This window comes from Rhamphochromis longiceps, linkage group LG18 (assembly GCF_057381845.1).
Source record: "Rhamphochromis longiceps isolate RC_006_pf linkage group LG18, R_longiceps_female_GT1.1, whole genome shotgun sequence".
NCBI classification, from domain to species: Eukaryota; Metazoa; Chordata; class Actinopteri; order Cichliformes; family Cichlidae; genus Rhamphochromis; species Rhamphochromis longiceps.
Window position 1 is genome coordinate 4,432,519 of NC_140574.1, and position 16,364 is coordinate 4,448,882.

Here is a 16,364-nt window from a genome sequence, read left to right on the forward strand (position 1 = left end):
ATCTGAGTTTTTTTGCTTCTTTTTGAGATTTGGGTTACCCACAGTCCCCATCAATCTCTTTTATCCTCCTACATCCAAAATGCTAACTGAAAACTGTAGACTGGATCATGCACTGCTCATGGCTGACCCACCTAATATTGCACTGTTGAGAGTGGAGCAGACCGGCTCTCTCTGAATGGCGTCCAGCTGGTATCCGACTGGGCTGTTCCACGGGTCCGAGTAGGCCAGCAGGCTGAATGCGTCCTGCAGCAGAAGACGGGAGAGCAGAAAGTGATCACACCACAGCCCATCACTTCATTTCACCTGCTTTGTTACAACATGCTGTAGCTGAACATTCTTTGTGTTAGCATTTCAGCTCAAACAGAATTTTCCCACAGTTTGACCTGTTCCTTTAAGACAACTGAACTGACTGTACATTTTAAAACAAATATATTACATCATGACTGACTGCAGAGGTCACAAAATCTGTTTTTGAGCTATACTTTCTTCCCTTAAAAAAATGAAATAAAATAATGTTAATACTGAACATTTGAGGTCATTAGTATAGACATCCTTTTGGAGAGATTGAAAATGAGCCCCGTTATCTCGGATTTTAAATGACAAAACCTCAATCCCATCTATGACATTTGCTTTTTAATCCTTCCACTGAGGCAGTTTTCTGGCAACTATTGTTGCTGTCACAATTTGTTTAACTGGAACGAGATGTCACTGAAAAACAGACTGAATGCTCATATGCTAGGATCATCAATGTAGGTACCTGCCAAAGTCGAACACCTTCACCATCAATTTGCTCTAAATGAGACCAGAATTTTAGAACATGAGCACCCCTTTACACTGCCTTTGATTTGAACCTGGCTCATTTTGGCATTTTACTGGGAGCTAGTACAAACAGATAACATCTGAAGCTTTTATAAATATACAGTACAAAGGCAGGCATATTTTTATGTGAAGAAAATGGCTTAAATGATTGAAGTCAACTGTAAATGCCTGAAATACAAACACAAAAGGTGAACAGACCCCACAAAAACAAACAATATAAACCAAGTAAATAACAGAGATTCCTGTGTTACCTTGAGCATCTTTTTGTTAGCAGAGTTCTTGCCGCACTCACGGCGGAGGTGTTCACTCATGCTCTGGAGCTCCCTGCCAAAATGGATCATTCTCTCGATGGCTGCCTGGCTTCCGCCGCACAGCTGCCTCTTAGACTGTGCCGACTCCACCTCTGTAGAGTCAATTCAAAATGAAAAGAAAAGTGTTTTTAAGGCTGCGTGACACGCACAATGTGTGCATGACATCTTGAAGAAGAAAAAGGCTGCTAGAAAGAAGCTGCTAGATAACGCAACATCCAAAGTCTCAGATCAAGTTTCTTATGTCTCCACACGCTCTGCTCACCCATGTCTGCGTCACAGTCGTCAGGCTCCGTGGTGTGTTTGGAGGTGCCGTTGAGAAAACCATTGGAAGACGATTCTGTCACTCCGTTGGTGAAGTGATCGACCTCCATATCCACATCATTACTGAGAGAAGACACAAGAAACTGTCAGCAGCTTCTACAGGTGGATACTGTTTGGATTTGTAGAAGCTACTTTTGGCTGGAATCCAACCAGCAACCTTTTGCTTGCCAAGTGAATGCATTAACACACCACTGGAGGCACTAATATTATACTGCTCTGATTTAAAATCACTGCCAGCACAGCTTCTATTTAAAATTGATTATTTATCGATATTTTTATGGCTTCCTGAGTGATTTCTGTCTACGCAAGTTTTCAGCATTAATGCAACCATTACAGGACGGACACGATTTCCATCTTTAGTTCTAACAAGGCTCATAAACATCAGAACAACACAATTAATACTAACAGCGCTACATTAAACATCTATAGGATTCACCATAGCTCATTTTTACTTTTTTAAAGTAACTCCTATCCCTAGGGACCAACATCCTCATCACATAAAACGTCTCAGACCTAGACCTATCTAAGTTGTTGGGTTTATTCCCAAGTTCAAAAACTGTGGAAGTGAATTTCGTGCCGCCATTAGTCTACACTGCCCTGTCCTCTGCATTAGATTAGTTCGACAAGGAGGTAACAAACAACTCCTGTCTGTTGAGTGGAGCGTAGAATATTAAAAATAACCAATAACCATAACCAAAAATGACAAATAGTAACCAGCATCAATAAAAATAACTGTCTGAAGTGTAAAGGCACATGTTTCTGATAGATTGTTGAATCTGGTAAATTATCCAATCACATCACAGAAAGTTCAAGGGAAGAAATTTCTCCTCAATGAAAGCTGGAAACCAAATTACTAAGACAATTACTTACCAAATTACTTATTCATTATATTCATTTTAATGTCTAGTTTGAACCATCTATGAACATTATGTGGGCAGATAATGTTTAACAACAATGGTTAAATAAATACTGAATAAATATTTTAGTACATCTAAATATTTTGAAGCCCTTGTAAAATTAGATTTTTATAGTTCTTGTCTTAAAGATTTTGTGAGCAAGCAGGCGGAGGAGTGAATGTGAAAACTGTAGTTTGTTTAGTTTCACATGCAGTTTAGTTTCATATTACTAGGCGTCAGGTTAGCCTTAGTAAAAGGTTGTGGTTTGGATGCCATGACACGTGGCTCACAGGACCAACAGACGCTTTACGTATACCTCTGAGACGCCGGCAGCTTTGACCTAACAGCAGTACTTGAACCCCTGAGAACGAGGACAGACTCACTAATGACAATAACATTTGGAAATTAACAAATACATAATTATATTGCATACTGATGTAATGTGTCCCACTACATGGTTTAATAATGAATTCATAATTGTTCAACTGTGAATAAGAAAATGGATAAATGATTGTTATAAAGTGATGCTGGCTTATTTTGATTAAAAGTCTAAATTTACTGTTAACTAGTTTAGATGAAAATAATTTGGGGGGGATGGAGGAAAAGTTAAGGTCACATGATGAAATTTACATCTTTTAAAGTCAAATTGTAAAGATATGCTAGTTAAAAAAAAACTCAAAACCAAATAAACGCCTCCAGCTTTTACTGCTGTGTGAGTGCTTTGTTTCCATACCTGGTTATCGGCTGTTGGCTGCGACTCCCATTGAGGCTGATGTCGGATGCTGGGAGAGTGGAGCCAGAGCCCGGGGGGCAGGGCTTATGACTGTGAGGGGAGGAGCTGTGGCTCTTATTAGACGTCACACCATTACAGCAGTTGCTGTCAAACCCTGCAAATAAGTTTGACATATTTGAAATGATTTCAAATGTTCTTAAAGTGACAGACAAAACTCCAATTACTAAACACAATAGAAGTAACGCATCCATTCTGATGTGCTCGCTCGCAGCTGATTTCCAACCACTACCCATAGTTTGGTTTTTACATGCATAACAAATGACAGTAATTCACTTTTATGAAAATACATTACATATACAAAACTACAATAACTGTATTTAAAACATACAGAAGAATGACAAAACAAAGCAACAAATAAGATGTTTTGTTGAATAATAACGAAACAAACAATGACTGAAAAATCCTAATGCTCTGATCTGAAAATTTAGATCTACTCTGTGTGTGTGTGTGTGTGTGTGTGTGTGTGTGTGTGTGTGTGTGTGTGTGTGTGTGTGTGTGTGCATACATTTAAATCATTCATCACTCCTTCCTTATCTTATCTATGGATAAGTTGCGCTAAACTGTTTATAGCATTTATAGAATTGACACTCACATTAAACTACAGTTTTTTTAATTGTGAAACATCTTCTCCACAATAGCAAAAGTTTACATGATCTTGTATCACTCTCTCTAACAAGTCACAATATAAAGTGACAGGACAAAGCTGTAAAAAACAAAAACAGAAAGCCAATAGTCTAATTTTATATAGTATTTCCCCCCTTATCTTGTCATTAAAGAGCTCCACAGCACTAACTGGCAGTGGTGTTAATAGTCATTTGTTCAGTTTTTTATTGTGTGCTTTGCACAAATGCTGCCGGCAAATGTGAGCAGAATGTGTTGAGTTGGAGTCAATAAATTATAAATATTTAACATTTATTACTGCAACTAAAAAAAGAAGAAAAAGGGAGAGAGGGAGAAAAAGGCTTCACTGGCAGTTTATTGGCTTCACCATTACAAAGAAGAGAAATGCATTCACAGCCTGTTACCCATCCCATTTTATTTCATTGAAAAATCAATGAGGTATTTATGCTGCTTCAGATGCTTAAAGGGCATAAGAAACAATCACACCACGGCAATGTGTAGTTAACGCTCCTGAAGAGACAAGTCAGTTGCCACACATGCTAATGAGATACAGCTGAAAGTGATCAGCTGGTCTCCAGGTACGGCAGAGCAACTCACAACTGGTTCAGGAGATCCACTCTTTTCTATTAAATAGTAATATAAACACCGTTTTGTATTTTTGTTGCACCTTGCTTTTAGAGGAACATCTGTGTCATTCAAGATGAAAAAAATGTGGTGGGCTTTAGTTTGTGCTGCAGACACAGATTCAAACATGGGTGTAGAGATGGTGTCTGTAAGCTGATGTATATTTGTGCTCAGGTCAGGGAAAGAAAGAAATATTTTTTTCCCCTTTTATTTGCCTCTGGCCTCTTTTCCCCCCAAAGATAAGTGAAGTTTTCACACTGTGGATGATGTGAATAATGTTGGACTGTACCTGTGAGGTAGGGCTGGGAGCTGCTGGCTTTGTGGCTGGGGCTGCTGAAGGGCCGGGGTGACCCGGGGTAACTGTCCTGAGACTTTGGGCTGCGACCTCCCAGACATCTCACCTCGCTGTCTGTCCCGTTCACCATCTCTATGAACTGTCTCACCCTGGGGAAAGATGGAAAGAGGTGAGGAAAGATTAAAAGGGGGGGAAACAGAAGGGTTAGGAAGGATGGTATGAAAATAAAGAGGTGGAATAAGGTGAAAAAGCACACAGAGCAACAACAGATGGAAATAGAGGAAATAAAGAAAGGGATGTAAAGACAGGAGGACAAATTTTAAAAAAGTACTTAACTTGGTATTTAAGTATAGAGCTACATATGTGAAAGAGAGTAGTCGTTCAGCTTAGAGAATTAAAAAAAGGGCAGAATGTTTGATTCCATCCAAGTTGGGCAGTGAGCGAAGCCATTTTCAAAGCAATGCAGGAAATCTTATCGTATCTTAAGGGATATCTTATCCCCTTTCCTTTAAATATAATTATTGAATAACTCGCTGTCTATAGTGAGGCTGTGTGAGGGTGCGTGACAGATAAAAGGGTTTAGATTATGGCTTTGTTAACTTTTCCAATAATGTTATCCATCTAAATAAAACAAATAAAACAAGTGTAACATGTAAAACATACATTTTATATACAACCATGTTCTTACTTGAGCATGAAGAGAAGGTCTGGGTTCCTCTCCAAGAGGTTGGGGTACAGCTGCTGGGTGGTCTCAATGGCTTCACCCATTCTACCCGACAACACCAGCTTCTGGATCTCTACAAACCAACAGTGAAATCACACATGAAGGTTTTGAATGCTACCGTTAACAACCTCCACCTCCAGTAAGAAGGGAGGGTCATCCCAACATCTTTTTTATGATGGGCTCCATTAGCTTTACTCTGCCTGTAGTTGCACTCAGATACATTGTTGCATCTTTGAAAAAAACAAAACAAAAAAGAAAAGCCCTATAACGACCCAATGTTACTGTGTCACTTCTCCCTTATGGTTTCTGATGATCAGGCTCCTGTTCAAGTACAGTTTGTATGGGGAAAATGTATATATCATATACACTGATGTTTAAATTCAAGAACTGTATACTGTAGAGTATTAGAAATCAACATATGCTGGCTGACTGCGTCTCGCAGAGAGAAACCATACCAACCACTTTGTTTCCTTTATGATTTTTAAATCTACAAAAACAGCACAGTGTCAACTTTAAAAATGGGGAGTAAGAAATAGATATAGAAATATAGGAGCACTCACTCTGCCGGTTTTTGATGGAGGCCAGCTCCTCATGCACGGCCTGATCGGTGGATTTGGCGAAGGCTTCAGCTGTGGCGCAATAGCTGTGGTGCACCAGGTAAGAAGCCACCATCCTGATGAGACAACAAAAACCAAAATACACTGATCAGACAAAGCAGAAGCAGATTTTCTACAATAGCACTGCTTTTATTGTTTTTATTGCTTTCATTATTTGTTAATGTTGCCTCAGCAGAAGTAACATTAATTGAACTTTTCTGTCAGGACAGAAAAAAAAAAAAACTGGTTCGACTGAGTTGATTTTGAACAGGGATGTACCACAACAAGTGAGATAAAGCAGGTTTTATTTTTGGCCTGATTACACCCAAATTTCTACAGCACCACTACACACAAATTTCTCTTGAACTGCTTGTATTTCAGAACTTGGACCACAGCAATAGCATAACAGAGTCTGCTGACAGTCTCAAGCTGAAACAGCTACTATATACAAAACTAAAGTTGAGTTTGTTTTGTCGTTTTCACTGTCAAGACACAACTTCAACTCTACGCTGGTCTCATTTGTGTAGCTTTCTCTGATCCGTTCTTTCTATTATGTCACAATTTTGCTCACCAAGTTAATAACTCAGCCTAGGAAATAAAATGATCCTTTTGTGGTATAGTCACAATCAGTCACAATCCCTCACTGCGCAGGAAAACTGTGGGCTGTGGGCACACCATTGTGGTAAGGGTGAGGGGAGGGTGTCAAGTTAAAACAGGAAGTCTGTCTGTACACCGTGCCTCGCAAATGAAAGTCAGTTCATATTTCTTTTCTTTTCACTTCCGAGTGTGTTCAGCTGTTGGCCTTTCCGCTTTCTTCATCTGATCACTCTTTACTTCTCTAATGTCCACAAACCTGAAAGACTAACTTGAAATTACAAACACTTAAGTCTTATTAGCCAGAATGACCCTTTAAAGGTAACCCGCGGGGGACATCCTTATGTGCTCATCTGAGGCACAGAAGCCACGCTCAGCTACTGCTCAAATTCTGTTTATCCAGGGCAGACAATAGAAAGTTTCCAGGTGCTACCGCAAGGACCAGGATAATATACATAAGGATTATTTTGAAATGTGAATAATGCAAAGCTACTCTGGCAGAGTTCAAGAATAAAAATATGGGGTGTACACCCCACCCCTGGCATCGTTGCCCACCTCTCAATTTTAAATACACGTAGACATTGAGGGCTAGCAGGAGGGACCATGCGCTTACCTGCTGCTCTCTGGCAGGTAGCTCCAAGCCCTCCTGGGTTTTAAATGCACCTTAGAACACACATGCATCAACATTACAATGAGCGGGTGAAGGGAGGTTTGGAGTCTTCTCTCACCCCCGTTCTCTGCGACCTGCTGGAGCGGGGGGGCTAGGAGGAGGAGTTGGCCGTCCGACTGCGGTCTGGAGTGTGGAGCCTTCCTGCTGCTGCGGAGTCGGGGCGGTCTGCCTCCCCCCACCGCAGGGAAAAGGGAAACACCACCTGGGTCTGGGTGCAGTTCCCCCCTCCAGGGGCGAGGGCACCTAGACCCGGTTTGTAGAGTACGCTTGGGGAGTGTGATCGTGTGTACAGCGTCTCTTTATGTCTGTCTCCACGTTGGTTGAGTGTGGAGTAAGTGCATATGAGAGCATGAGGGTGGGAATGGATGTTTGTATCTGTGTGTGCCTGTATGTCTGTGTCTATATGTCAGGCTGGGTATCAGACGCCACCTCTCTGGGGACATCTCAGGCCCTCCAAGGTTTGGAGGCCTATCTCCCCCTACCACCACTTCCCCTGCCAGTGGCGGACCCCCTCAGACATCGGTGCGTTGGTGGTTCTTTGTGTCCGGGGATGGGCGTCCAGGTACACACCGGCTCACTCCTTGGCGGCCGCTTATCGGGGCCTGGAGCCTGGGGCTCGCTCGGGCCACTTCGGAGGTGGGGTGCCCCCGGCCTCTCGGCCTGGGGCTCGGTCACTCAGGCACGGCTGGCTGCCGGCGGAGCTCACGGGCGCGTCACTGCAACTCCCCCTGGCTTCTGCTCCGCGGCTGCTGAGTGACCCCTCATCTGGGACTCTCCTCAGCTCTTTCCGGGACAGTGGCGCAGCTGCCCCTCTGTTGGTCTTCCTTGGTCTCTTGTGTTCTGGGGGCCTCTGGATGTCTGGAGTTTTGATCTCCTCCACACCTGCTTCACGCCCTGGAGGACGGGGCTGTGGCCCCCCCACACCCTCTAGCAGATCATTACATGAAGGAACCTTTTAAAAACAAGCGCGTCCATGCTCACAGGTGTACACACGGGTGATCACACCCACAAACTACACCCTTTTTGGCTCCTACCTCAAAGCACACTGTGTTCTGTTGATCTTATGTGCTGCACAATAATGTTTAACATTTAGTATTTACTGTCATATTCCCATATATCATTGTGATGTTGTTTATTCTATTACTCTTGTTTTCTTCTGCTTGTTCTCTTTTTTCTTTCTCAACAGGTGATCCAGGTGATCGATATATGAATTTTTTTTCTCTGCCCGTTCTGTTGGTTTTTGTCTTTTGCCCTTCTCCTCCGTCCCTCTTCTCAGCTGTTTCTCTTTCCCTCTTTCTTTCTCCCCTTCTTTCCCCCAGTCAAGTCTGTCCCGTATTCAGTAAGTGAAAATAAAATAAACAATAAAAGGTGAATCAAATGGACCATTACGGCAAGGCTGGGATGGTCAGTTTGGTAAAGTAAATCCGTTGGGCATCTTTCTTTGCCTTTAGACAACAATTCTGATGGCAAAAGAGCCAAACGGGACAGGCCCAAAAAAAAAAAAAAAAAAAAAAAAAAAGAATAAAAATATGCAGATGAATATGAGCATGGTATGTTTTTTGAGTGTATGTGTCTGACTTTTCATTAATCAAATTAGAGGCACGGCTAAACCCAAACACCCCATTACTATGTCGATGACGAGTTCCCTCAGTGCAGCAGAGCTAAACCAAACTTCATGCTTCAGGCCGTTATATGACGAGATAATGCCACTCTCACCGGCTGATCATCATGCTACCATTGTTCCACAGAGACAATACACTGCACTGGTGTAAGATCAGAAACTTCTTGGTTCTATTCCTGCCTGTGAGGCGACATCTGGATAAAGGCAATAAGTCCCTTTATTCACTCCCACCCCCAACTCCAATCCCCATCAAATGGAGTTTAAATCCATTCAGGACAAGTAATCATAGCAACAGAGAGCTAATCCTGCCAGGCCACAGCTTGAAGGGAAACCAAGCCCTGCATCTTTCCCTTCTGAATCACAGCTCCAGCTCTTCGGTGAGGAACAATCCATCTGGGCCTTGATGCTCTTCATGTTAGTAGTAGTCCTGTCACCTACAGCATCCTTCTAAGACTTTTTCATTTAGCCAATACAAGATGAACACTGTTCAGTCTACAATAACTGATCAAAAGCTCTGGATCCAACATGAATGTAAATTTCTGGTCAGCTGTCTCCTGTTCATGTAAGCATGAATTAGTAAATGATTGTACTGCTAAAACAGTCAGATAACAAGCCTGAGTGTGTGTCTGTGTGACATGAACACCGTGTGAGACCTACTGCAGTCACCATAACTCTGTCAGTAGATAAGCAGTTAACTGCGACTATACAACTTGTAAAACACACACTTTCACACCCATTTGAACCAAGAGGAACTTTATACTTAGAACAAGTAATTCATGCACCCACACCAACATCGCTAGCTGAACAGGAAAACAGAAGTAAGAGTTGTTTTATGTTACAACATTTATTTATTTATTAACTTTATCTGTGAAACAACAGTGTGTAACAGTGTGTGTTTAAGTGCATAAAAATAGCCAGTACTTAGACCCTGCAAAGGCGTTAACTTAGGAGAAGCAGGCAGCTGGTTTTATGCAGAAGAATACCTTGAGGTCACAAAGTCAAGTACTCCCTTTTCCTCCATCTGGTCAATATGCCGCTGGTACTACTGAAACAACCAGCACTTTCAACCATTTATGGTCTAGTTAAAATCCAATCAGCTGTGAAATGTGGAGTAATGATGGTAATAACTCTCCGTGTGGTTTTCCATGTCTGCTACAACTAGCTCTGCCACATTACATCAAGCAGTTAAGCAGAAGTGAGAGTTAAAGTGCCAAATATGATGTCAAATCTGTACATAAATGTACTTAACCATGAAAGTCCTTTAATCCACACATTCATAAGCATGTATGGATTTTAATAAGCAAACCAGTAAGATTGTGCTAAACAAAATGGTCTTTATTTCAGTGGGCTATAAAATCATCACTTGTATCAGATATTAAATTTGTTGATTAAGACTTGCTATTCTGTATCCTGATAAAATTGTTAAATTTGCAGATAAAATTTGAGATTTGACAATCGTGTACAACAAAGAAACTGAACATTATAACACTGTTCCTCATGAGCCTTAAATAGGTCAGGTTAGTCCCCTTTTGCTCTCATGTGTGGAAGATGTCAGGAACATTCAGCATGGCTCACTCACACGTTAGGAGCCACGTGGTGGTAACATCACATGGATAAAGCTTTGGTATAGGAAACATATCCACAGATTAACTTTTCACTTCTCCTACTTGTACTTAAACTTCTGAAATCATAATAGGGACATCTATTTGGAGACCATCTGGCTGAAAAAATACAAAATACAAAATAAAAAAATAAAATAAAAAACAGCTTTTTAAAAATGGACATATCAAAATCTTTCATTTCCTGCAAAGTTCGTTTTCCACAATTTTCGCAGCTATTTTTTTTTTCCTGAGGGAAGCAGACTGAAGTCAATTTCTAGGTTATTCTTAACCTAAGAAGTCATCCTCGTGGCACCTTATCACTGGGCAGACATCATAAGTGAACAAAGCATGGCAAGTCTAATATTCCACAGTTAAAAAAAAAATAAAATAAATGTACTTAGCTTAAACTACATGCAAATAATTTGAGCCTTCTAACTCTCTTACTTCTGGATCATGGACTGCCACTCGCCCTCGCGCTCTCCGATGGGGAAGCGGTCAATCTGGGCCTGAATTTTTGTCCTCCATTCTCTCATGTAGTCTTCAATGTCAAACACGAATGGGTGCTGCCCGAAGTTTGCATCCACCACCTCCCCTGGAGTCTGAAGGCCCACGGTCGGGTACAAGTTAGGCTGCAGCAGGGAGCGATAAAGAGAGGTAAGAGTGATAGAGGAAACGGAGTCTGGAATGCAATCTGGACAATTAATCAAAACAGGAAGAAACAATGAAGGGTAAAAACAGGAAAACGGAAAATCTCAGGAAATAAGCTTTTGTCTGCAATTACGCCTTAAAATGTGATTTTAGTAGCTGACAAAGCTCATACGTGGTAGGATGCTGACAGTGCATCTTCTGAACAGAGAGCTCAGCCTGTTTTCACAGCGTCGTTTAAAAAAAAAAAAAAAAGGGGGGGGGGGGGGGCCTTATCGCACTCACTGACCATAATATGACTATCAGCTGATTGCTGAACTGACTTCATCAGAATTGATGACACTTCCAAATACTTGACTTTTGATTAATTTTGCTTTATAGACAGAACTAAAAAAATGTTCTGTCAGTCAACAACCCAGCAAAGATCTTTTTGATTATTGTGCATTTCACTTCATTTTATGATTTTTTTTTTTTAATTTTAGTTTGTCCTCCAATACATTACTAGTACTTCATAGTCCTGTTTATCGACTCTGTCCCACGTACTGCACTCAGCCTAGAGCAAATTAATTTCAACTGAAGACATAAATAATAAAGGAATACTGGTGGGTACTCTTTGTCTTACAATTTGAAGCATATTGAACTGTGAAGGGGAACAATTAATATGATTTAATTATAATATAACTGGGTTCGGTCATTGAAAGGTTGCTGTGTTTATTTTCTGCCGATCATCTTTGACTGCTGTTCAATACTCATTTGATGCTATGGAGCATATCTTATGGCAACATCTACCAATATACTACCCAAACTAAACAGCAGTTCTCATTTTATTTTTCAGCTTATTCCTGTTGTTACCTGTAACTTCATTAAAAACCTCATTTGTTTTTCAGACCAAGGAAACAGCAATCCCACGTGCTAACAGTGCAGCTCCCTAATACACAGTTTTGGAAAACTACTGATGTTAAACAAGGAGGACTCTACACTCCAACACGACATAATCCAAATTGTTGTATGATTTCTGATTATGATTTAATGAGCAACAGCACTATACATGAGTACTGGTGAATAAAAAGTAGAAAGTACGGGAGCACTGAAAGCAATGAAGCTCAATTACTACAGCCAAAGCCTTTCCAGAAACAAGTCTCACTCAGCTGGCATTTTAAAATGTCTCTGGGCACTTATTTTGAAGCAGCACCAGAGTTAAATTTCACTTATCACACAGCCATAAAAACTGCAAGTACAGAATCTGTGATAAAAAGCCACTGAAAGGTTTGCTGACTTTGCAACAAAGACTGTTTTAAAAAGTTTTTTTTTTGTTTTTTGTTTTTTTTTTTTAAATATAAATCCCTGATTTGACAGACAGTAATCAGACAGAGCTAAATGAAAAACACTTAAGATTTGCATATCTGGATGTATTGTTCTACTATTCTACCAATCACCAGAGCTCTGGTTTAATCAGAGGCAGTGGTGACTGGTGGAAAGGCACATTCACCGTGTTGTGTTTGGATGGCTGCAAGTGTCCTTAAAATAAATTAATACCGAAATACCAAAATGTAAAAAAAAAGAAAGACAAACAACAAAAACTTTACAAAACACTAAACTTTTTTAGAGTTAGATTTAGGCTAGGAGTTGGGAATAACACCGCTGATAACAGCCCACATAAGAACAGCAGTACAAAGCTGTGTGTGTCTCTCACAGTTGTCTTTGTCATGGTTCAATAACCAGAAAGGTCAGCTGCGTCGAGGTGACGCACTTCACTGCACAGCTCTGGAGGAACATGAATGTCTGGCTCACATCCAAGTCTGTTTGGCTGCTCAATGGATTATTGTTTTAGCTAAGACTCTTATTTTTCTTCTTCAATAACAGCCGGCACCCGTTTTCATTTGCTACCAACCAAGCAACAAGTGTCTCCCTAAACATCCCAACTTTGGTAACGTATGCATGAATCCCACTGGAATCAAGACCCAGTGGGTGTGGGAGTCGTTCACATAACGAAGAATAGGAGCTGACCGTGTCGCCTTGTTAAGAAACAAAGGAGTACTCAAAACTCTGGTTCCATTTGAAAAAGTAGGCCATTATTCTCAAGTCTAGCTCCATACTGTTGGACATTCTTGGTGCAGCTCCTTAGGCAAAACAAACAAAACAAAAGCAACAAAACATTTTAGCTCCTCCCCCTTTGGGGCAAACCATTTGTGGTTCGCTGCTGCTTACAAACGGAAGTTTTAAACAGCAGGAGGTTGGGGCTTCTGTGCTCACAGCTGTGTGCCTGAGATGGCAATATTACAGTTATCTCCTCTGTCTGACACAATACACAGCAAATAGTAGAAAAAAAACAAAAACAAACCCCCTTTAAAACAAAAAAGAAGCATGAGCATTTGGCTCATACACTGTAAATAGTTTTTAAACTTTCAAGCTGTTTTCCCCACTAAATGAAAGTGGAAAATGTGTCAACATGACTCTGATGGAAGATCTGGATCAAACAGCAAGTTTACAGCAGCTTAAAAAAAAACATTTTTTTATTTTTTTTATTTTTATAAATACTTTCTTCAGACATTTATTAAGCAGCTACTTTGAAGCATTATCAAATTAACTGTCACCAGGAGTGAACTCTGTGAGGGAAAAAAAAACAAAAACAAACAAACAAAAAACACAGCTTATAAAGTTTGCTGACTTTGTTTTAAAAAGCTTCTTTCTACTTTGAGAGACGTCCCTGAGATTTAAATTTAGGAGTCTTCCATTTAATTTTATTGGTCCAACCAATAAAATAATTAGATAATGAAATCAGTGCCACATAAGAAGCATTTTATACACAGTAAAGATATTCCTGCTAATATCAATTTATATAATTTTTTAAAAACTGTGCTTTGTTTTGCCGTTTTTCAATTTTTCTACGTTCTACTTTTCTCCCCCACATTTCAAGGCCTACAACCTGCACTAGATGCTTTACTAATGTAACTCTGTTCATCCATTTGTGGAAAAAAAAAATGAAACCATAGTACAAAAAGTGTTATATAAAGCAGTTTACTGTGTCAAACACCTGACAACTTTGAGTTAAAGCCTCCTAATAAATGTGAACCTCTGAACTTCATAACGTAAATACAGAAAGTACACTTCATTTGCTTTAAACACATAATAAATTCTTAATAGAGAACACTCAAGTGTCTGTTTATGGTTGGATAAAGCCAAAGAAACTTTAGCCAAAGGTTACACAGACACCACAATCACTACAGATGTGACAGAAGAAGAAAGGCCTTCCAGTTTGACAGTGTTTGAGAAAAGCTGACGGTGTGTGTTCGGAGCTCCCGAGTTTTCCAGCCTCTAATCCATTTTGCATGATTAAACATTTTGACTGCAGTGGACATTCTGCAGGAAATGACACATTTAATTTCCATAAATAGCATCATCTCCTACAGCTGTGCTAATTATGGAAAAGATTACTTTACAACAAAGAGTGAAGAAAATCTCAGTACTTACTGGTAGGTCTGTGAAGGCAATACCTGCAGAGGAAGAGAGAAACAGTCAGCATGAAGAACAAGAGTACTTTCCATTTCTGCACACAGCGTGAGGCCACAGTTCGTGTGTTTACATGTGCTGAGGTAATCTGGTTACGGTCATCTTGCTGCAGTTCATAAATGTCACATAAGCGAGAAAGACCGTCTCCCCAACAGATTTAACTGTGAACCCGGTCTTCTAATCATGAAGGAAATTATCACTAAAGCATTATCTAAAAAATACAAATTTGATGTAATTTTTAAATTATACAAAGTATTGCAAAGCCTTCACATTAAAAGCTTTTTGACAGATTTGCTGGATGCTTATATTATGAAGAACATACATACATATAAATATATGTTTACATTGCTTTTACTATCGAGCTTTGTAACATTTCTTTGCTGTGCAGTAAAGTGGAAAAAATAATTTAAAACAAAAAAAGAGCAAAAAACATCAGAGACATTTAATTAACAAAGAATGATTATTTAAAACAACAACAACAACAACAACAAGACAATTCATAGAAACATGCAAAACTTAAAAAAAAAAAAAAAAGCAATATATCACAAGCTGGACTTGCTGCAGTGGCCTCTTGTTTTGTGTTTGGCTCAGTAACAACTTCTGTGAAACTATTACAGCCGTGTTTGTAAAATGAGCTTACATCATGGCAAAGTTTCTCCTCAGAAAATATTAAATTTTCCAATCCCTTTGTGAGAAATAAATAACTACACAAATGTAATCAAAGTTCCTTTGGAAGTCTCCAACTACAAAGCTTTGGTGAGCGGGGTATAAAAGGGACATAAGTGAGCCAATCCTCCATCTACCGCAGCTTCTGGTCAGAGTAACCATCCAGCTTACAGTAGCGCGACAGGACAGAAGCAAGACTACTTTCAAAAGCTGCAGTTCAAGGTGCTGCAGGCTGAGATCCTTTTGGGGAAGGAGGGGAATAATATTACAGTCCAACAAAAACCTGGCCAGTGAGCCAGCCATTAGGGGAAAGATAAGACAGGAAGAGCTGGAGCTAACTGGTTAGCAGCACTTGAACTTTCAAAACACAAGTGGGCAAGCAGTGGGAAAAATATAGTGGACAAGCGCGATTGCCAACTATTTATTTAAAAAAACAAAACTGTTACTCATCTCTCTCTTATTGAGAGAAATGCCATCTCTGTTTAAACATTGATAAAAAATATATTGGAAACACTGCAGTCCTTCTGCAACTTAATACACAGACCACTGCATGGCAGCATTATTGGGTATTATTTTCTGTACCTAGGCTGTGGCCATTCTTTGTGTAGAAGCAGGTGTTGTTGATGAGGTTAACACAGCAGCCAATCACATCGCCTGTTGTAAACGTGGGTCCATAAGGTTGCCCGGTGCCAGACGAGCAGAAGGAGTGGCCGTCATCTCCATGGTAACCATAAGAGTGCTTGTCCCAACCTGCAGCGATGCAAATGAAAAGTGTGAGAACATGAGGTGAAAAAGTGTTAAAACGCAGCAATTGTTTGAATCTCAGACTCAACACAGAAACACAAAGACAAACACGGACAGACACACACAGCCCATAGGAGGGCTGAATGATAATGGTCAGTCTCACAATATGAATATTCCTACAAACCCACATTAAAAGGTACAGTGCTGTAAAATAATGATATACTTTGCAGCTGATTATTCACACAGAGAAACTTCTTATGGTTGAACACAGTTGTGGGTTAGTTATAGGCAAAGCCTATACACAACTTTACAC

General features: G+C 40.2%; 1 protein-coding gene across 1 annotated transcript in view; it reads right to left on the minus strand.

The window, feature by feature from the left end:
• The window catches only part of ranbp9 (RAN binding protein 9), a 30,221-nt gene that overhangs the window by 2,600 nt on the left and 11,257 nt on the right, over positions 1-16,364 (minus strand). The window contains exons 4-13 of the mRNA XM_085389522.1: positions 15,890-16,057; positions 14,603-14,625; positions 10,931-11,115; positions 5,965-6,077; positions 5,369-5,477; positions 4,675-4,829; positions 3,081-3,234; positions 1,393-1,514; positions 1,071-1,222; positions 132-243 (exon numbers count right to left, since the gene is read on the minus strand). Of these exons, the coding sequence (XP_085245648.1) occupies positions 132-243; positions 1,071-1,222; positions 1,393-1,514; positions 3,081-3,234; positions 4,675-4,829; positions 5,369-5,477; positions 5,965-6,077; positions 10,931-11,115; positions 14,603-14,625; positions 15,890-16,057 (1,293 nt within the window). The remainder of the gene's footprint in view (positions 1-131; positions 244-1,070; positions 1,223-1,392; positions 1,515-3,080; positions 3,235-4,674; positions 4,830-5,368; positions 5,478-5,964; positions 6,078-10,930; positions 11,116-14,602; positions 14,626-15,889; positions 16,058-16,364) is intronic.